The 23,342-nt window shown below is 38.3% G+C and overlaps 1 protein-coding gene across 5 annotated transcripts in view; it reads left to right on the forward strand.

Moving 5' to 3' along the window:
* Positions 1-23,342, forward strand: part of aplp2 (amyloid beta (A4) precursor-like protein 2) — a 91,664-nt gene that overhangs the window by 22,542 nt on the left and 45,780 nt on the right. For all 5 annotated transcript variants that reach the window (XM_067419264.1, XM_067419265.1, XM_067419266.1 and 2 more), the window contains exons 2-3: positions 19,559-19,732; positions 20,746-20,875. In XM_067419264.1, the coding sequence (XP_067275365.1) occupies positions 19,559-19,732; positions 20,746-20,875 (304 nt within the window). The remainder of the gene's footprint in view (positions 1-19,558; positions 19,733-20,745; positions 20,876-23,342) is intronic.

The following is a 23,342-nucleotide window of genomic DNA, read 5'->3' on the forward strand; positions in this document are numbered from 1 at the left end:
TTAAACATGAGTTGATGTGGCAATATTTAGCATACTGCGGTTTGAAACATTTGTGACATGCAGGGTCCCTTTATATTAGGTGTTTTTTACTACTATGTAATTGTGTCAAAAGTATGTATATACAATGTTGTAGAGTAGGGTCAACAGTGTTATTTTAACTATCTAAATGATGTATACTGATGTATTACATCCCTTTTAAATGCATGTAGTGCAATGTAAAAACATACCTACATAATAAAGCGAAAATAAAGATACCAAGATAAAGTGAGCAGTATTCATCTGGTCATGGGATCTCAGTATGGCAGCCACCATGAGAGGGGACCACCCATCTAACGATTAAAATGGCTTGCTTCTTTATGTGCTTCAGTGCATTGTTTGAAACATTTGTCAAAAGTACTCTGTTTCTTTGTGTGCTTCAGTTCGTTGTCATTGTATAAAGCATTTGACTGGGTAAAAGTCTGTGTGTGCATGATGTCAGTGAATCAGCATGAATCAGTGAGCAAGGCTGTATTTTAATTGTGACATGGACCAAAAACCACTAAACTCCAGTTTAGATTTTGTGGGCTCTTTAAGTAAAGAGCACAGACCTCTGTGAGCTGTCAGGAACATCGTTGCTTGTGTATGTGTGTGGCTTCATCACTGTGGATGCTCTGGCAGTCCTCAAGCAGCAAACTTGTATTGCACTGCATGCTGATAAGTACAGGACGTGGCTGTACAAGAGAATGAGCGGGGGAGAGAGAGATTGCTTGTGTCTGGCACAGTGAAGTGAGCACAGGTCGTTTCAGAAATCCCAAGGTCTACGCGCAGAGATTAGGCAGGCGAGCTGTCGGCCAGACAGAGCCCACGCTGCTGCTTAATCCTGTTCGTTTAAACAGCGAGAGACAAGCAAACAATACTGAAAACAAGCGCAGTAACTGACTGCTTTCACAGCGGTGTTCACTAAGCCCCAAATCTTCGTTTTACAATGCACTGGATTTCTCTGCTTAGACCTCCGGCCTGCTGCAGAAAGCAAGGTTAAAAGAGACCAAGAAATTGAGCATTCATTGCAAACAAAGAGTTTAGTCTTTACAACTCAATTGTGCAAATCAGACAAGCAGAAATTCCAATCAAATCAACTTTTGTCACATCTCCAACAGCACGTGCTGTGGTCGTCTTGAGAGCGCAGCTCCAGAAAGTACAGAATACAATTAGAGATGCGTTACTGATGACAATAAAAACTATACTCAAATAAATATACAAAAGATACAGACTATTATACATTAAACACAATATAAGTATAACCGATTTTTACAAAAATATTAGCTTCAAAGTTCTGCTTTAAATCCTCCAGGATTTTTTGCCGCTAGATTTCTATTGTAGATTTTTACAAATTTACCCTCATCATTTACTCGCCCTCATGTCATTCTTCAGGCCCCCAAAACAGCGTTGTCATGTCAATTTTACAAAAAGTTTTCTGTTTTTACTTTAAAATGGTGTTGTGTAAAGAGAGAGCATCTGCAGCTCAATAATGAGCACGAAAAAAAAGTTTTTTTGTTTTTTTTTACTTATTTTGAGCTGTGTGTGTCTCGTCAGTAGACACCAAGTGTGGAAAGGATTTGTGAGGATCGACAGGAAAAAGGTAGAACCCCTGAGAGGAAGAAGGGACTCAGTATGTGATAATCAGAGGAAGGAACACAGGAGATTTTGACGCCCATGATGAGTGCAGTGTGGGTGACCGTCATGTTGGGGATGGTTTAGTTGCGGTGGACTTGCGACTGTCACCTCCTGCGGGGAGCAAGCTCTGTTGTTTCTATTTCTGTCGTCAACATCTGGCGTGGTGAAGCCAGGAATGTAATCCTCTAAAGGGACACGTGGGTGCTAAGCCTGGATTGGGAAGGCCGTGAGGTTCGACCGGTCACATGCCACAGAAACACTCGGGAGAAGGAAGCCGAGCAACAAAACAAGAGCACTCATGCATTTAAAAGTATGAGAATCTCACACCGCTGTGGGAGAAGATGCTTCTGTCATAGTTTGCTATGATGGGAATGCAGTTGGAAGGATTGTGTAAAAGAAAAGGCAGCAGCCTAGCCTGACAAGCCAGACCCACATCAAGATGTTTGGTCTGGAAACTCACCATAGACAGAGCTCAATCCGAGGGGCGGGATAAACGGTTGTCTTTCAAACTCCAAAAGGAGTTTTCCTTTTTTGTTGCTCTGTTTCACCTTCGTTGTTCTGGTTGGTGTAGCGCTATCCTTTTGTGTTGATAGATTAAACATTCGCCATATCCGGTCAGCAAAACTCCGAACACATCTTCCCTTTTTAAGAATGACTTCAGTGCCGTTCTTTGTTCTTTTCTCAGAGGAAAGCTTAACTCCAAGTCTTCCAGAGTCGTGGTCAAAGCTGATTCGAAAGACCGCTGCCGTTCGCCAGTTTCTGTGTTTACTAGAAGCATGCAAACGCATCTCGGCCGTCGTCATTATGGCCCCGCCCACCGACTCTATACACGACGTGATTGGCCCGTCCAGATTGTGAGGAATACAGCTCCGAAGGGTATTGAGAGTTGCTAGACGACACTTGCAGGCAGATTAAATTTGCTGCCGCTAGGGTGCGTCTAGATTTCTAGGCTAGCAGCAGCCCACTATCAAAACTGATTTTGTTGTCACAATGCCAGTTTATTTCAGGAGGACACACATTTTGTAGCTTTTTTTGCCCCCAAAATATCTAACCCTATTTACTGGACATTTTTGCATATGTACCGTTAAAGTCAGCATGAAACAAAAGTTTTGATTGTCTTTTTCTTTTTTAATTAAATATTTCTTTATTAAATGTCATGTGCAAGGTGTAAGGATAAATCCTTTGCAAATGGACACTGCAATATTCCATTAAATAAGAATTGTCAATTTATAATGTCTTTAAGACTATATACTATAATATCATAACTTTAAGACTATATATTATAATATAATGATGTAAATTAGCTGTTGATTGTTATTGATTTTCACAGAAGTCCATTTATATTGCTTTATTATGACTGAAACCCTTTTCCCCCTTCAAATTCTCTTCTGCTTGTAAATTATTTCTTCCATCCTCTCTCTGTCTCCTAAACTCAGTTAAACAGGTAATATTCTTATAGATTATATACCTATTTGCTGATAGAACACTAATGAAAATATTGCTTCAGAATAAATTAGCCCCTCGGGCAAGTAACTTTTTTACCCGGACAAGTAAATGATTGATTTACTTGTCCAAAGGACAGCACATGACAAGGCTTAATGTCGAGCCCGGATCCCTATATAATCACTGAAGCTGTCAATCAACTCAATTCAGCGTGCTTTGGCTATAATGCTCAATGCTGCAAAACGTGTTGTAAATAAAAACCTTTGACTGACTTCAGTGTGTGACCACGTATGGGACTGTTTAAAAGCAGCGGCCTGTCAGTGTGTGTAGCTTACCGAATTTAATTGAAAGAGTACGCAGTCCACCCGTGTCTATTGATTCCTGTCACGCAACTGCACCGCAATTGACCCCATAAATATTATTTAACCCGTTACATCAAATATTAGTGATTCACCCATCGCGGGTACTCGCCCACGTGCATAACTCTGGACTGTATAGCCATTGGAAGAATGGTTTCATCCTCTGGGCTCAGTTGCAATTAACCCCTTAAAGGGCTAGTTCACCAGACAATATAGGATGATATGACTATGGCGCATTTTGGCAAACATCTCTAGCTTACTTATTACTTGACTTATTACTGATGGCTTCAAGTTCAAGTATTTTGAGTTTTCAAAATATGTAAACAGACAGTCAGTCATATCTATCAAATCACCACCATGTCAGCATCAGATTCAATGGCACTATATCAGCATCGGAAACAATGGCACTGATTATTAAAACATAATGGTTTTTGATGGTTATGTACTGTTGAGTTGATTGTTTTCTCTGCATGCCCGAAAACATTATATGAAACAGATGTCTGACGACAACAAACAGATTCAAATGAAACCATCAGGCATTGATTATGTGACACAGACCTCTGTGCTTTCGTTCGACTGAAGACCGCTCGTTATTTGCGGCTGCAGCCAGTGGTGCATTTCATTTTAAAGGGCAGCTTTTCGTTTTATTGCTTGCCTGTAGAATTTCAGCCATCTGAGTGAAACGTTCAGCAGGCTCACCGGAGTTGTGTTTTCACTGCAGTATATTGGGTGTCGTTATGAGACAGTATTTTTAGTCCTTTCGACCGTTACACTGAGAGAGGGAACATGCATTGAGGCCTGGAATTTTCACAGGGGAAACCAGTGCTGAATTTTAAGAGAGTAAATCTCAACCCTTTTCCTCTTTCATGTCTTGCCTTGTCTAGTGGTGGTGGATGGTTCTAATAAGGTGAAGTTGACACTAACTATCTGCTGTCAAACTCTTAAACTCTTAAATTCTCCTGTATCAACACCCTTGATCCATGAATCAGCAAGTTAATGAAAATATATATATATATATTTTTTAATGACATTCCTGAGGTAAATGTAATGTTGTTGACGTCTTTCCCCAGACAAAATACTGAGCGATTACATGAGATATTTCAGTCAGTTGTACTGTATCTTTTAACATACTTTCTAATGTTCATTTGTATTTATTTATTTTGAAATAGTAGTAAAGAGGAAGGGATGATCGGTTCACATGCCGCTCGAACTGAGGCGCTACAGCAATCTGTCACGTCTATTTAAGAGTGCCAAAATTTATTTATTGTTGAATAAAATGGACAGAACTTGAACGTTGAGACTTTTTCATATCAGGGCAACCTGTTCTGCCTTTGCTTTGTCTTCTCGGTTTCAGTGGCCTCTTTGCTCCACAATTTTTTAATGTCTTGTGGAAATGGATGTGTGGCGTGAGAACTGTCAAAAGCGTGAGTCTCACACTGAATGCGGTAGAGTTGCAGCCCTGCTATTTATACTAAATGTTTTTAGGCTACTGCTTTAGCACTACTGCGTTACTTTTTACCATGGCAGCACTAGTGGTGCAATGTGTGGTTTTACCTCTGGTTAACACAGGGGCATTTCTAGGATTTGGAAAATGGTAACACTTTAGTTTAGGGTTCAAATTGCACTATTAACTAGCTTACAAACATGCACACCCGGGCCATAGGATATTGACTGTTTATTATTACTTATAAAGCAAATATTTAGACCTTATTGCATGTCCATATTGTACATGCGTTAATCGTACCCAATATTGTATGCAGGTTTATAATCACTGAGATCCCAAATGTTAGGTGGGTTTGATTTCTATGATCTACATATGTGCATTTTAAGATGTCCTAAAGGCCAAAAAATTAGATAACAATAGCTTGAAAATCCTGTCGCTGGGCAGTAGATTATTTCTCTTTCTTATCTCTACATCTCTCTTTTTCTGTTTTTATCTTGCCCTGTCTCTTCTCATAATGCAGAGCTTTGACTGATACATTTTTACATTTTCATCAGCAAAGAAAGTAAACATATGGTTTACATATTACATACTGATATTTATATGTTTTATGAATAATTTTCTTAGATATGTTAATTTACTGTTTATTAAAGTTTTAAGTTTATTAAATTAATTCCCAATATAAACACAATCATTACTAACTTTATGCCCAACAAAGGCCGAAAAAGGTTTTAATTTACTGAAGTACAAATGGAATTATATTCATTTACAATATATACACAACATTCATTATTAATCTTATGCTTAATCTGATGAAAATGGCTGTTAATATTTCTTGTTTGTTAATTAGGCCTACATTAGGAATCAGGCATATTTTCAATTCAAAACGGCGAAATTAGACAAAAGCCGTCATTTTTGTCTTTTTGTTTAACATTTCTGACTTAAAGCAGCAGCTGTCAAACATGAATGTTTAGTTCAGCTGCTTACATTTAAGAGCAAATGTTCCCGTTTTCCTTAATGAACAGAAAATGACATCAACGTCCCAACTTAAGCTACTGTCAAATGTGCATTTTTATGTAAGAAAACATGTAATATTACATTTGCAAAATGTTCACCTGTTTGGCAAGTGTTTGTCATGTTCGGATGATACAGCCACAATTAATTTTCTAGTTTCTACACCTTTCACTCCAAAGCAAAAATCTGAAGAAATAAAAGTAATTTATCATAATTATCAAAATTGAATGGTATGAAACATTGTATCGTGACAATCTTTTAATGGCCATATCACCCAGCCCTGCATTTCAGTTACTCTTCCTTCATTTTCATTCACTCTGTCCATTTATGTCTATTCTAGAGACATGACGGGTCACGACGATCATGAATATATATATATATTTTTTTACATCTTTAAATTCATCCACTTTAACACATGTATGCCCCCCCGCTACAGCTTTGTGCAGTCAGATAGGCATATTTTGCCCCATTTTTATTTTTTTAAAAAAAAATTTAAACCTACTCTACACCAGTCTCTCATAATGTTTCAATCTTAATCAAGCAACGGGAAAGAGTTGCTTTCGTTGCTGCATAATGTTGTAATTGGGTGACGTCTGGGACAGTCCCCCAGAGGCTGTGTTTGTGTGTGTGCTGAGACGTGTCAAGACTGACTATGTGTGTGCAGTGTGTTATTGGTGTAAGGTAAGAGTTTTTTTGAGACTGTGTGTCTGAAATGTATGTCAGTGAGTGCCGGAGGGGATACAGCTTCTGCTCTGGTCTATCTTCACTGCAGCCTCTCCTAGACGCACTCAGAAATGACTACTGCTGTCTGCTTAGCACACACACTTTCAAGAAATGCACTTTATTGCACAGGAGGCAGTATTTTTTTGTGTCCTATCTCACAATATACATGCACTGACTCAAATTGCAGGATCCTGCATATCTAGACAGCATTTTACGGTATAGGTTCAAAGCTTTCAAGTTAGGTTCTTTCTACTGAAAATTTGAACTTGTCTCTTTTTTGAATAATAATAATAATAATAATAATAATAATAATAATTTGTTCGATTTATATAGCGCTTTTCAAGGCACTCAAAAAGCTTTTAAAACTTTAAAATCAATTAAATGTTGAAACTACTTCACTAGGTGAATGAAGTTCCAGCTATATATTATCACCTTAATTTATGTGGTGGAGTTTGGTCTATGTAAGCCGTCCTTTACAGATTGTTACATCACATCCCTTTCTTGTGGCATTCTTGCACGTTGTGCCAAGTTTTACTTATATCATCATGCCAATATTGATAGGACCGAACATTACACGGAAAAGGTTTGCAATATGTTGTTTTATTCTTAGAATATTATGTTGTTATGGTTACATACTAATATAACCATTTTAATATTAGTTTTTGACAGGAATGAAAACAAGGCTGTGAGGGATAGAAGGACAGTGTGTTCAAGGGATTCAGCTGTTGTTTAACAAAATTATTCAGCTGATGAAATATCTTTAAAAAAAACTTTCACTAATATGATGTGATGTTAACATAGCACATGCCTTTGCAAAAGCTGTAAGTCTATCCCTTACAGCTTAATTTTTATCCACATAAAATTTAATGGCGTCTACCCTGACTTGTTTTATCCTGAGTACATTTTCTCATGTGGTTCTTTTTTGAGGAGCGCGGCTTGTGTGATGCTGCTTTTGTAGACACTTGGGTTTAATTTCAGATAGGATGATGTCTATGTAGACAGTAGTGCAGACAGCAAGGAAATTCACAAGGTGTATGGTTACAGCGTTGCTGTGCAGAGATTTGTTGAGTCGAGGCAGCCATATTATCGGCCTGCTCTTTCCAAGGTCTAGGCAAAGTAAACACACTCTTTTCCTCTCTATGCTCTACTCTGACCTCTGCCGTCTCTTCTGCACCAGGCTCCTAAAAGCTGGGTGCCAAAACTGCCAAGCATACTGACAGAGAGCTGCCCTTTCACCTCTGACCCTTAAATGCCCCTCAACACTAGAACTGCTCCCTATAAACAGCACAGTAATTTTCCCACCTTTGCAGACAAGAATTGAAATGTTACAGGAAGAAAAATCATTGAGCAATTTGCTTCAAAGCAAAGTCATTAGCTTTATATATATTTCACCATGTACCACTGTTTTAACTCGTTTATGACAGCAAGAGATTAGCAAATGTACGCTCGAGGAATAGTTAACTTCCCCATTAAATCTCTATAGGTAACTTTCAAGTATGTCAAAAGTTTAAACTAGCTTGCATGACTGTGGTTGTTGTGAACGAGAATACTAATTTTATAAGCAGACTGCGTACAATAGTGCCCAGTTGCAGCAACTCACTGCATTAGGAATCACCTTCTGACAAACTTCAAAAAGCAACAATATTACATTTCTAAGTTCCTTCTGGGATTTAGTTTCTTGCATGGGTTTGTTTGCATGAACAGGGTGTGTTCACAGAATGTGAGTTTTCAGGATATTTTTGTGCTGGAAATTTTAGTTGTTTTGTTTTTTTGGCTTTTGTGAAATGCAGCAGTGTTCTCGATGCCTGCCAGATACACATCCACACAGCTCGCTCTCTCTCTCTCTCTCTCTCTCTCTCTCTCTCTCTCTCTCTCTCTCTCTCTCTCTCTCTCTCTCTCTCTCTCTCTCTCTCTCTCTCTCTCTCTCTCTCTCTCTCTCTCTCTCTCTCTCTCTCTCTCTCTCTCTCTCTCTCTCTCTCTCTCTCTCTCTGTCTGTGGATAGCTGAGATGCCACTGAGGTGTTTCCATAGAGATGAGGACATTTGAACAAGTCGTCACTTATGTCGGCAGAACCCGTGTTTGAACACATGGGCCTGTGCTCTGACAGAAACTCTCTGAAACTGTTCCAAATCTACCGAGCTGGCTTGTTTCTTACACAGACACAACATCCTTACCATCATGGGAGTTTGCTCTTAACGTATTGCTAAGCTAACAACACAATACAATACAATTGACTTAAACAGCCATGGTGATTGTACTTAAACATTTAATGCAGCAAGTTTTCTTTGTACAGTAGTATATTATCTATCTTTAGAACAATTACCAATTAAGTCTTCATTTAACACATACCTATTCTCATGCGACACTAATGAAATCTAAGGCTTTGGTCATAACAGTTCCACTCAAACCGTGAATGTTTAAAACCCAAACCGTGACTGTGATAAATCGGAGCATTGTAATACACGGAGCTGTGTTTGCGTGTGAGGGCTAATTTTTTTTGCGAATAATTCCGAGATTAGATGTCATGTGATATAGTCCAGGCTTTATTGAGCTTTGCACCGTTTCATGCTTCCCTGGACCTTTTCCTCCTGTACTTTTCCACTTTGTGTGTGTGAGTGTGGGCACAAAGGTGTGCTGCCAGACCTCCTGAGATGAAGGACCTAAGGCTAATGAACCGTAGGGAGAGACACTCCAGTGCTCTCAGGAGCTCGCACACATACTCTTATGAGTTCAGCTGTCCATGAGAATGTCACGCGTCACGCTGAACTGGTTCACACTCCTGTAGAGATGGGCCTCTGCTTCCTGTGACATTGGCCAAGTGTTCCAGAGGACACAGTGACATGATTTATTGAGGTTTCTCAGCATTTTATGCATGCATGTGTGTTCTGTGCCCTACAATATATTTGGACATCTAAAGTGTCATTTTTTTGTTGTACTGTGCAACAAAGTGCTGTGGAGACACTGTAGATTTGAGTATTTGTGTTAGCTGAATAAATAATTCCATCTAATCAGAATCAGATATTTTTACTGAGAAATGAAAGTTTCTTGTTTTGTTTTCTTCACACACTTGAGTTCTGGTCATTTGGGTGTTCCCCAGCTTTAGGTCCGTAATAACGTCTCACTTCAGCAGGGATTTCGAAGAGCACTGAGTCACACTGCAGCAGAGGAAGAGAACGGAGGAGGGATGCTTTCACAATCACCCTTGTGATCAGTTTCACAATCCTTGAAAGAGCCTTTCTTTTTTACTGTTGTCATGATTTAGTTGAGTTTATTTGTTGCTGTGTTGGCCTATACTGTATTTGAAAATGGGTCAAATGTATTTTTTTTAAACCCTTTTTATACATATCTCCTGTATTGCTTATTTTTGTATATGCCAGTGTGTCAGTTTGTTTAGACCAGTGGTTCTCAAAGTTCGGGATGCACAGGTACGGCTGGGGTTGCATGGGAGATCAGCAGAAAAACAAAACGCCTACGGATACGGAAACACGGAGGCTGCGTTTTCAGGACCGCAGCACTAGGACCCAAGAAATGATTACGTTTAATTGATAACCAACAAATAGGTAACCCTGGTGAAATATTTAAACTAATTTAAGTAATTAAGTTTAAAATGGCTGTTTTTTTGTTAAAAATAAGGTGGAAGAAGTTTGAATCAGGCCTCCATCGTTGGAGCTGTCACAGGAAACCCCCCCCAAAAATCTAAGGTTCTTGAAATGAAGTCCTGAAACTGCGGTGGTCATATTGGTTCAAGTGCATGAATAGCAGTTACCGTTCTTCCTTTATAAAGCGACACTGAACGCAAAGTCCACTGAATCTGCGGTAGATATTAAAAAAAGGTTTAACGGGGGGTCATGACCAAAAAAGTTTGAGAACCACTGGTTTAGCCATATGTACATGGCAGTTACAGTTGGGTGAATCTGCACCCAAAATTTTCTCCGAGGTTACCTGAATGAGGTGGTCACAGCCCGATTTAAAACAATCTGGAGAGTTTCGTCCTAAATATCGGACCTGTCGGCGATTCAAAGTCCTGCTGTGTGAAATGTGTGTTAACTGAAAATGGGTGGTGATGACCTACAGCCAATGCAGAGCAAGATACAAGGCAGCGAATTTCAGGGAGGAGTTATAGACCAGAATATCAGTATTTTAATATATATAGTTAAAATTCTATAAAAAAGAAACAAATCACAAACATTTGCCTGACCAACCACAAAAGCAGCACAATGCAAAATTATTTATTTACCTCCAACTCCAAAAGAACACAATCATCGCTCCCTCCACCGTAATCTTTTATCTTTTTCTTCTTTTTGCTGCAAAGCAGCACACAGACAATTTGGACCGCAAACGTTCTGCAGTTTATCATTAGAGCTGTTGTGATTCTTCCTATTGTAAAGTCATGCAGTGTGAAACCACCTGTCGCCGATCCATCGTGCACTGAATAGAGCAGTGACTGAATGCTACTCCAGATAGTCATGCAGTGTGTAAAGAACAGTGATCCGGCGGGTTTGAAAATCGTGCAGTCTGAACGCAGCATAAATGAGTGTTGAGTGCTGGAAGGATATTGGTTCATTTAGGAGTATCAGACCAAGCCATTTCAAAAGTCAGGCTAAAAACCCAAAACAGATTTGAGCTTGCTGAGTGAATGTCGCCATCTTGTCTGCGAATATGACATCAATCAGTCTCAGGACAATGGGATAGTTGTGAAGCTCCACACACCTTTATCTTGCTCATTTGTGTAGGAACAGGCGGTCATAGTGTGTCTGTTTGCTCAGAGATGTGAAACTAGCCTGATGTAAAGGTCAGGAAGACTTGAACAGACTGCTAAACCTTTGGAACAGGACATATTCAAAGTGAAAAGGCAAATGGATTTATCTTTCCTGTTTGGCTCTGTGCTGTCTTTCAGCTTCCTGATCTATAATGTATTTGCAGTGTTCCTGTAACACATAACCATGAGAGCAGTGGATTAAACGGTCTAAAGCACGGCTAAGCATTCCTTCACTGGGTCACATGCAAAGCATTGCATTCTGGGAATCCCAGTGATGTGACAGCCTGGTGCAGTACCGGAATGGATTTTCATTGGGGGTGGGCTGTTTGTCTGACATCTTATCACAGCATGAGTGTATTACAGCAACTATAATATCATGATATAATTATTTTTGCTTAAAAAATGCTTTCTACAATAAATGACTGTTGCAATACCTATTTTTGGTTATTCCATGGCCAGGTGGTTAACTATGATGTAAACAGCATAAACTGTTTTGCTTTTATGCCTAATATCCCTCCTCATGACTTGCATGGGACACCTCCCGCTCTGTTTTTTTTTTCTTTCCTTTTTTTCTCATTACTCAAATTGTACTCATTTTTTCATGTGTAAAGATCATAAAGCAGTCCTACCCACCAATAAAACACTAGAAAATGCCTGGTAACATTTTACAGCATGGTTCTTTTTGTTAACTACATTAATTAACATGAACCAGAGTGCAAGGTTTTCATCAGAAATATCATATTAATTTGTGTCCTTAATATAAATTAAGGTCTTGAGAGTGAGGAATTAATTACAGCCTTTTTTATTTTTTGGGTGAAGTAACCATTTAACTAATGTAACCTTATTGTAAAGTGTTTCCAAATTTCTACCTATTGACTCATTTTTGTGGTCAAAAGTATAGTCATACCATCCAGCCCTAATTGTCATCTTGCCATTTTTCCATGTTTTTGTTTTTGTTCCATGTTTTCACAGAATTACCACCCAGACCTGAGGTTAGAGGTTCATTGTTGCCCACCCAAAAAATACAGTCACGTTTTGTGTATTTTCATCATTACATCATCACAAACAGGTGTCTGTGGTTACAGGAGATTTCAGAAGCACATTGTGACCGTAATTTACAGTTGGGCTGTGTGGAGCGGACCGATGCGGTCCCTGTTTGGTCTGCTTCACATCATCCCTGCAGTGCCCAGACATGTTACAAGCTGGTTTTAGAGCGTCTCACAGATGGACAGACATTGTAAAAGTTGAATTAGACCGTTATAGAATTCATGCACGGGGCGTAAACAGTCTCAGTTTGTGTTTTTAGGAGTGCCAGTAGTGTTACTGTCCAGGCTGTGGTGTGGGCTCTGTGTTTGGGGCCTGCAGGGTGGTTTTCCCATAGTTTAAAATAGAAAACCAGAAGCGATAAATACACAAGGGATTTGACCTGCTGGGTGTTTCCAAACATCAGGCTCTTTCATAACTGCCCTTTCCTGTGTGTGTGTGTGTGTGTGTGTGTGTGTGTGTGTGTGTGTGTGTGTGTGTGTGTGTGTGTGTGTGTGTGTGTGTGTGTGTGTGTGTCTTGTACAATTAAATACTTAATGTAGCTGTGTGAGGTCGCTAATTATTAAATGTTTAAGAAATAAAATACCTTTCTGTGCTGTATTATGAATAGAGCACAATGGCTTAAAGCAGCATTAAAAAACAGTTAGGTTAATAAAAATATCAAGGATTAAAATGTTATTAATTCATCATTTAAAACAATTATCTTCAGTACATAGATTGAAACTAATTTGGTGTTGTGAGGCTTTATTTACGTCTGTTTTTGTAGTGATGATAAACTTTGGCTAGTTTAGTGATGCACTTTGCAGTAAAGATGTTTATGGGGGATGTAAATCCTGCTTTATACAGTAACACTGCTCTGGTTTGCTTTTATGGCAAGTCTCTTACTGTTTAGTAGTGTAAAATAACAGTAGCATTATTGTCAATTAAAAAAAACTAAATATAAATGAAATTAATGTATTAATAAGGTACATATGAAAAAAATTAAATAAAATACTAAATGTATAATTCATTTATATTATTATAAATGAATTAAAATAAAATTGTTAAAATAATTGATGTATGCATTTTGTATTTTAATTAAATTAGTGTGCATATATGTGTGTGTGTACAGAAACGATTTAGTAGGAATAAATAAATACATTAAAAAAAGCTTATTTAAATTTGAAATATAAATAAAAATAATTTCATTCATGAAATATAGTAATGGAGTCCCTCTTATTTTGGCAGACAGAGACATACTGTCCTGTCTCTCTCTTTATAGTGATATTTAACATGTGGTTGTGTTCTGCGCTATAGGATATAGTTGGATTGGGAGTGTTTTCTCATGTCTGTGTGAATATAGCAGCAGTAACACAAAATGACCAGAGCCACAGGAAGCTCGTCTCCAGCACCACTACTACATTTCCATACAGGAAGGACTTATTGTGAAAGTGTGTCTGACTATTAGCAAATATAAAGGAGGAAGAGAAAATAGCAGACTGTGCTAAATGAGGTCAGATTAGCTGGAATGAGAGACTCATTTCCACACAAGGTCTCTGTTGTTCATGTTTGTCCACTAGTCATGCCAATATCTAAATCTCTCTCTCATTAACGTCCCCATGTTTCATTCCAGGATTCAAGCCCACTGTTTGCTTCTTCTTTCACTTCTAAACACAGTGGCTACATGTGTGTGCTGGCTTGTATTGTGTGTCTAAAGTAAATGTATTGCCCTTAGCACATTCGAGACACAGAGCATACTACCTTCTCATGGGTACATTTGCTTTCGCACTGATTCTGATTCTTCCCGGGAGGCCTCATCCACTATTTTGAGTGTGTCTGACAGTCAAAGTTTAAGTGCTGTTGAAATGGACTGCCGCTTGCCATCTTCCACTTACTGCTGTTCTTGCACTTAAACCTGGAGTATTTTTGCTTACACTGGTCATTGTTACTGGCCTTTTCTTTCTGTCTGTTCCATCACCTCTGTCCTTCTTTTCTGATCTTCTGTCCTTTCTATCTCCCTTCTGGCGTAAACAGGCAGCCTGATTTTGTATTCTGTCTTTCTTTCATCTCTTTTGCTTCCCTGTTCTTTTCTGTCACAGTGTTCAGCAGCCTTAACATTACCTGTGTGCCACAGGCTGAGAAATGCAGAGGACAGATACAGGAATAAAAACAGGCAAGGGTCAGGATAGTCGGCTAAAAATGAATAATTAAAAGAAATATTTAAATAGTTTAAATAGATATTATTATTTAAATGTTATTCATGTATTATTTAAATAAAACAATTTTTTTAACATAAAACATTTAAATTAATGTTAACATTTAAATTGTATATGTAAAATTTAAATTTCCGTTAAAAAAAATCTGTTAGTAGCATATATTATTCTTTTGTTGCTTTAACATTTTACGTGTAATCATTTTTATAATTGAATAGTATAATTGAATAGTATTCAAATATTATTTATTTATTAATTATTATGTATGTATACGTATGCATGCATAGCCTGGTTAAAACCAGACCATTCTCAGTAGTAACTGAGTTATGGTCTGGCAATAGTCTGGCAAAGCTTTATAGACAAATCATTTCCAAAGGGACGTCACCAACGGACGATGACGTATGCAGAGCGACGGAGAAACATCTGAGACAGCAATTCTCAAGGGGGTAATCTAGCGCTCGGAAAGCGTTCCACCCCTAGGGGCGGCCATTGCTAACCAAGCCATCACCTGCTGTTAGCATCCCATTGACTCCCATTCATTTTTGAGTCACTTTGACAGTGAATAACTTTACATCTAAGACGTTTAAAGACTCCATTTGTCCATTGTTTATTTCTAAAGAAACATGACAATGTATAAAAGGCTCCATTACCTTGTATCTTACACTATCGCCCCGCAGCAGCTGTTTTTGTAAAAATAGGCTAACGATTGCGTCATAACCAACGCGACTCTGTCGCACAGTTGAGAAATTACCGTATAGACCTGAAGAGACGCTCGCAGGCAATCTTTTACTGTATATGAGACAGTCGGGGGGACGTGGAGACATGTCCTGGAGACTAGTCTGATAAAGTCAAGGGGGAAGAATGGGGAGAAGCCCATAGTGAGCCAAAAGCAACGGGAGAAAATATTTAAACAACGTGATTCAGCTTTCGCTTTCCACATCTACTAGAAGACTCACAGCTGTCAGACAGGAGGCTCACGTCACATCTACGTCGTCAAGCTCAGTCTGAGCCTGCGCAGTTCGCTCAGCCATCAGGAAGTGAGTGCCCCTAGGTTGACTTCATTCTTTCACCGTAGACGTCAATGGGAACGCTTGGTCCATTTCTTTTACTGTCTATGGCAATTCTCTATTCATGATTTCGAGGAAGATGTTGCAATGGCTTCTGACGGCTTTTGCCTTTGTTGTAAAATAAATATGATAATAGCTGGTGTCCACCGCCACTCCATCAACATTTTTGCAAATTTCGGGAAACCTAATAGCATCTCAGACCGACTGAAACATCTCGGATTGATGGTTTAAAAGAAAACATCGAGCTCTGATCGCATTTGCACCCATTGTAAGGCATTTGTATTGCGATTAGAATACGATTTGCAATATTTTGAAAATAAAATAATATTGATGAGTCTTTGTAAAATTGTCTCTCACAAACTTTATTCAAATTCAGTCATTTCAGATGCGTTAGAACATTTTCAGACTTGAGCATAGTAACGCTAGTTACTTAATCACAGAAAGGCCAGATCCAGAGCTGCTGTGTGTGTTAGCACATGATCACACTCCCCATCCTCCTCATCTAAGTTGCCGGTGTAATCCACATCTGGTAGTCCAGTGTTGTTCTTTGCTCTGGTTTTAACAAAAAGGAAAAGTTTAAATCGCTTAAAACAGACACGAAAGCTAATTAGAGCAAGTGATGTTCCACGACGGCATCCATCGTTGTAATGTACAAAATCTGCTTCACCGTCGCTGCGTTGTTGTCATCGTGTAAAGCCCGCCCCAACGTTTCTGATTGGTGCCGCGATTTCAAAGGATTGGAAATGGGCTTGAATTGGCTCTTTGCCAGACAACTTGCAGAGCAAATCTAAATTTGCCGGAAGTTGTCTGGGTTTTCCCAGGGTAATGTATGTATGTATGTAATGTTATATAAGTCTTTTGTAGCTTAAACATTTTATCTTTTGATTTATTTAAAAATGGGTACTTTGGTAACAAGTAAATACGTAAAATTCTTAAATATTTATTACAGTGTTTATTTTCGAATCCTCATGCGGATAATTGCCCCTGTATGTGTCCATAATATTCATTAAAATACAGTATCGATGACAAAAACACTCCCCATATAAACAACCCTATTTTAAGGTATGACTTTTGAGACAACATCCTGTGGCAAGTTAAATTTCCATTAAAGAAGTTTCAGCCCCGTTTGAAGCATCACCAGCCATCGAAGTGGCGCTTTTGTAATAAATTCACTGCCTCATTTCAAGCCTATTACTGTCAGACTTCAAATATTCTACTGTGAGTAATGTTTCCATTATTATATGCAATCCATTTTTGAGATTAGTTTTGCATCGTAGTGATTTATAGGGATTTACCTGGCTTATCTGCTACGTGGATGGCCCCACTGACGGGTAGTGTTTTGGGTGCACGTACTGTTTAAGAAATGCATTTGATCACCTTAATTATATAGGACTTCATTTAAAGCATCTTTCACAACCTCTTTTACTTCCAAAATCAGACTTTTTCCCAGGTGGAACTGAAAATTCAGCAGGAAAAAAAATATGATTGTATGTGTCTTGACTTTTATCCATCTTGAGTTGATTGGATTGTCCATTACATACCAGAGTTGACTCTGTTTGGTGGGGGAAGGTTGAAAAGTAACTAGGATTTGCATGGCTTCGGAGCAGAGCGTATTCCGAGTGGAAGGAATGAGGCAGGGAGGTGTGGCTGAATGGTATTGTGGTGGAAAGATGAAGTTGTCACATCTGTCTTTGACACTGTGTGGTTTACTGGGTCGTCCTTGCCCTCCTCCTGGCTGTTTTACAATGTTGTTTCTCTCTCTCCAAACTAATCATTTGCTTTTTCTTTCCTCTCTCTTTCCACACTTCTCTCTATTTTAAACGCAGGATGAACCGCCCATTTACTGAACTTTTGGCAATTGTGCAAGTCTTAATGCTGGACTGATTTATGAACTAGTTGCTCAAGAGCGGTTGAGGTTATTGTATTGTAGTAAGTTATTTTTTTCTATACTTGCAGTATTATGGGTGCATTACATTTATTAAAACTAATTGTTAAAAATGTTTCAAATAAATGATGTTCTTCTGAACTTTCTATTAATCAAAGTATCAACTGTTCAACATTGATAAAAAAAAAAAAAAAAATGTGTATATATATATATATATATATATATATATATATATATATATATATATATATATATATATATATATATATATATATATATATAATTAACAATATATAATATACAATTTATAAAAATATACGAAATATATATATGACACTGAAGACGGGGAGTAATGATGCTGAATCACAGGAATGGCTTTGGATCACAGGAATAAATGACATTTAAAAAATATATTTAAATACAAAGCAGTTATTTTAAATTGCAATATTATTATTTTTTTACTGCATTTTGTTCAAACAAATGCAGCCTTAGTGAGCAGAAAGTATGCCGACCCCATGTACACACACTTATACGCAAATGTGTTTGTGTGAAGATGTCAAACAAAGTGAGTTGATTACTGTGTTGAGACATGCTACTCAAAGTTCAGCATGTCTGGGCCGTGACCCAACCTCCCGCACATCTTCAGGCTGTATCTGTCTTCAGACTACCAAGAACATAAGATTTGGGTAAAATGCACGCCTCTATAATTGCCCCGTGATTACACCAGTTTGTTAATGTTTTAGGAGTGTAATCTTACAGTTACTTGGAATGAATCTCAACTTTGATCATAGTCGAGAAATGTTTGTGTAGACTTAATGACAGACCGGGTGTAGCTGTTTCCCGTTTTAGGGAAAGAGGAAGAACATGGTAATGTAAACGAAAGTGTCTATCTACAGGAAGGACAAAAAGTGACGAGAGGAGGGAAACGTCACTCATTTAATGGAGGTGGGGGATTTTGTGTTTGCTAGTGAAGCCAGGTTTAGGGCTTTTTGCATATAAAACGCAACAATTGTGTGTTTTCCCACCCTTATGTAACCTTAATGACAAACATGAAATAGAAACCTTTTTACCACTGCAAAAACACCCAGATACCAAGTGAAAATCCCAATCCCAGCTATCCGGGACTTTTTCTGTGGTACCTAAGCTCTGCTCAATAAATGTTTCTCAGCAGGACTACTGCTGTGAATTGTGCAGTGAAGTGGGCATCATCAACCTCAGCCATCGGCAGGAAATGGTGCGTTTAGAAGCTGTCGGACAGACATTTCCGTTTGGTCCCTGGAGTGTTTTGAGCGATTCAGAAAGTCATCAGGAAGGTCACAGTGTGTGTTTTAAGGCATGAACGTGTACTGAGAACAAGCATGGATGGGATGGACACACTTTCAATATGCTCAAGCATGTATAAACTAAATCCAATTCAAATCTGTTTGACAGGGCGAACAGTGACCCCAGAGCATAAGGAATATGACTCTAGAGATAATATCTGCTTCAATTTGTCCTCATTATGTTTATTTTGCTGACTCTGGAGACCATCTTTCTTTAGGAGAATAGACAGATGCGGTGGGAACAAAGTTCATGCTGGTTTGTTTTGTGGTCATGTGCAAGGGTAACATTTGACAAAAGTGCAGGATGATAATTTCTGCAGCTATTGCTTTTTAAGTGTTTTCTGGAAAAATGGACCAAATATATTGGTGACAAATGTTTTGTTTTTTTCAAATTACTTTCAAATATGAGAATGGCATCACTTCTTACCACCATCTTTAACTGACTATCAATAGCCAGAATGTGAAAAAAGTTGTTCCCTTTGTCTCTGGGTCAAATCAGTCATTGTAAGGGAACTTCAGTTGGATGTTTAGGTCCCTATGAGTGTATTATTGCAGCTCTGACTCTACCTGCTCAACTTTTATTGGCCTACAATAAGTGTCCATTGAACTTACCTCTCTTATTCTCTCTCTTACCTTTCTGCCTGTCTGCTCCCCAGGCACTGGCAGCTAATGCAGGTACCGGATTTGCTGTTGCAGAGCCGCAGGTCGCCATGTTTTGCGGCAAACTCAACATGCACATTAACATCCAGACTGGCCGCTGGGAGCCAGACCCTTCTGGATCCAAAACCTGCGTCGGAACCAAAGAAGGAGTGCTGCAATACTGTCAGGAGGTAAAATAATGTTACACAGTATACATATGGCTATTAAAACATTTTAAACATAATTGCCATTTTGCTGACATTTTTTTCTCAAGCGTCTTGCTAAGGTGCGAAAAGGTTGCTGGTTCAGACTCCTTACAATCTCTTTGAGCATCGAATTTTCACAATATAATCAATTCCTGATTGATAACATCTTCTCTTATATCATGTTTCACTCAGAAATGCATTAATTGAGTTGGGTTTCACACTGACTTGAAGTGAAATTTTAATATTTATTATTTTATAATATTATAAATTACATTACTGTTCAAAAGTTTAAGGTAGTAGCATAATGAAATTAACACTTTTATTCAGCAAATATACATTCAATTGATCAAAAATTACAGTAAAGAGATTTATAATGTTTAAATTACAATAAATACAATGTTTTCTATTTATCAAAGAACCCTAAAAAATGATCACCATTTCAATGAAAATATTAGTCAGCTTATTAAAATGCTTTCTATTAAATAGAAAACAATTATGTTTAAGTGTAATAATATTTCAGAATATTACTGCAGTGCATGTACTGTAATCTTCGATCAAATAAATGTAGCCTTTGTGAGCAGACTTCTGCTTAAGACTTCTTTTAAAAACATTACAAAATGTTTACTGACCTCAAAGATTTGAACTGAAAAAATGTTTCAGTCCTTGGGGTGTATATTATTGCTCCTGCTGCTAATTTATGATCACAATATGCCTCCCAGCACTATACACTAAAACATCCTTTTCCACAACTATATTAAAAAACACTTTTCTGTTAAAAATGTCATATCTTGCATGATCTGTCGTAAGGCTGGCTGTAAAAAAGCAATACCCTCCCTGTACATTTTGGGATTGGTTTCCATCGATGTCCTTTTAATGCATTTCAGGAGAGAGTAAATCTTGTGTTAGTTCCAATACATGAACAGATGGCATCAGGAGATTGTGAAGCATGGATCACTGCTTACACTTCAGTCTGAATCTCTCTGGTCTCTTCTTTTTAGATGTATCCTGAGCTGCAAATCACAAATGTGGTGGAAGCCAACCAGCCAGTGAAGATCGAGAACTGGTGCAAGAAGGACAAGAAACAGTGTAAGGGACACGCTCACATCGTGATCCCCTACAAGTGCTTGGGTAAGTGGTGTTTGATTGACAGCTCTGTTGTCCTTTTAAACGGGCAATTATCCCGAATGTCTCATGGGGTTAAAGGTGCCATTGTGGAAGTGAGACATCTGAGAACCTAGAAGAGCAGTTCAAAGTGACAAGACTGTGATGTTAGTGATCAAATTCAGTCCCTGAACCGGTGCTCATGTAGCCACTATGATTTCTTATCTTTGATGGGTATAGGCTCCATTGAGGCCCTTTGTTGTGATGCTCTATATATACATATACACTCTAAGAATGCTTTCAGCACCTTGTTGAATCAATGCCACGTAGAATTAAGGGGTCAAACACAGTATTAGTATGGTGTTCCTAATAATCCTTTAGTTCAGTGTGTGTAATATATATATATATTCATTCACTACTTGTTGGAAAAAAGTATATAGTTATAATACTGTCATGCAACTTGGAAAACCCCCTGAAAAATTTCAGTTAGTACAACACTGTTCTTAGGGGCTACGTACACACTGTAAAATTTCAGGAGTTAAAACTGCATTTAAATGCGGGAGTGAGTGGCACTGAATTATCGTTTAGTGTGTGTACGGAACATGACTCGCACCTGAAACTGCAATGATTGACACAGTGGTAACCATAGCAATGTTCTGGCGTCTCGCATGTGTGGGATGCGCTATTCTCACTAAAGCAATATTACAATTATAATAGTTGTTGTTTTCAGAAATTTTGAAGGGTATATGACAGTCTCATGTTAATCTTGAGTACCTATAGAGTATTGCATCCTTCATATCTCCCAAGAGTCTTTAGTTTGATCATATTTATAAAAGACCGATTCTGCCGAGCTCTGAGCTTCTGTAACCCGAACAAAGGTCATTGTTGATGCTCTTGATCTCATCTGGGAGAAGTGCCCGTACAAGAAATTCCGCCCTTTATGAAGTCGTACAAGCATATAAGCTCGGAAAAATCTTTCAGTAATGTATTCGCATCTTGAAGGAGTGTGTTTGGCACAGAAATACTCCATCATACGTAGTTTTATTTTACTTTAACAGTATAAATAAGTCAGAATGCATGAAATAGAATGAGATCCCCCCTTTAACTATTACACAGTCGACGAAGGCATCGTGTTTTGTTAATGCTCAAAGGCTGCTTCACAGAGCGCGCTCGCAGTGTTGCCATATAAGCATTTTTATGCTTGTTGTTTAAGCGTGGCTCTTACATCGATTGAGTTTATAGAGTTATTATATTGAGCAGAGGCAGGTCGCTATATTTCTGTCGCATTTTCAGCATAAATGCTTCCACTTTTTTATGGTTGTTTTCCGTTGATTTGCTTGCAAGATCTGGCAACATGAATGAGTCATAGCTTGTATCAGACTTTTTCCCAGGTGGAACTGAAAATTCAGCAGGAAAAAAAATATGATTGTATGTGTCTTGACTTTTATCCATCTTGAGTTGATTTTGATTGGATTGTCCATTACATACCAGAGTAGACTCTGTTTGGTGGGGGGAGCTATCATAGCATAGCTGTTTTTTGTTTGATTTCTTACACAGCACATACAGATGAGAGATACATCTCTGCTGCACGGTAAAGTTTGTATTTTAACATGCATCAGAGATGTATCTCTTGTCTCTTATCTCTCATATTTCTCGTTGTACATCATTAAAACTAGTTGTTCGGTTCTGTACACACTGTAGATTTTTTGTGAATGCAGTTGTCACTACCTGCAGTTTTCACAAGTTAATTCCGGAGTTAAACTGTGTGTGTACAGAACAGGTTTAAGCACTAAAAGGTGAACTGACAACCCAATTTAGCGGTTGTGTCTACATGGCCACAAAGGTGGCAGTTAGGTAAAAAGCCATTATTGTGTGGGGAACCTTATAGTAATAAAGCAAAATCCCATTCCCCTTTCAGGCAGAGGTTAGAGGAGATCCTTTGGGCTGTGAATGTGTGTTCTTGTTTCTCGTGCCGCAGAGGCAGCTATTGCTTCTCCTTTTCCCAGCAATTGGCAATATCAACTTGGACATCTGGGTGGTTTAAACTGTCAGAGTTTGTAAACTCACTTTTGAACTCTTTCTTCACCACTTATTCTTTATTTTTTACCTCGCTAACAGAGTTTCCAACTCACTAACTGGATGTTTGCGATGACGTAGTGTAGTTAACATTTATGGGGTACTATTATGCACCCCTACCCCACTCTGGCCTGAACGAGTTAGTTCCTGTTTCGATGAAGCAAATATAAAATGTGCTGCGATTGGTTAGCTGGCCCCAGTGTTGCGATTGGCACAGCGTTTTCGGGAAAAGTAACTTTTTTTTTTTCTTATATATTTTAGATACAATGTTGTACATGATATTTTTTGGGAAACTAATACAAACAGTAAACATACAAATGATTCAGTAAACACTATATCATCAACACTAATGTTGTCTTGCAGGCGAGCGGAGGCAAACAGCTTTGCCCTTTGTTTACAGCAACAACATAAAACTAAT

Source organism: Pseudorasbora parva, chromosome 16, assembly GCF_024679245.1.
Source record: "Pseudorasbora parva isolate DD20220531a chromosome 16, ASM2467924v1, whole genome shotgun sequence".
NCBI classification, from domain to species: domain Eukaryota; kingdom Metazoa; phylum Chordata; class Actinopteri; order Cypriniformes; family Gobionidae; genus Pseudorasbora; species Pseudorasbora parva.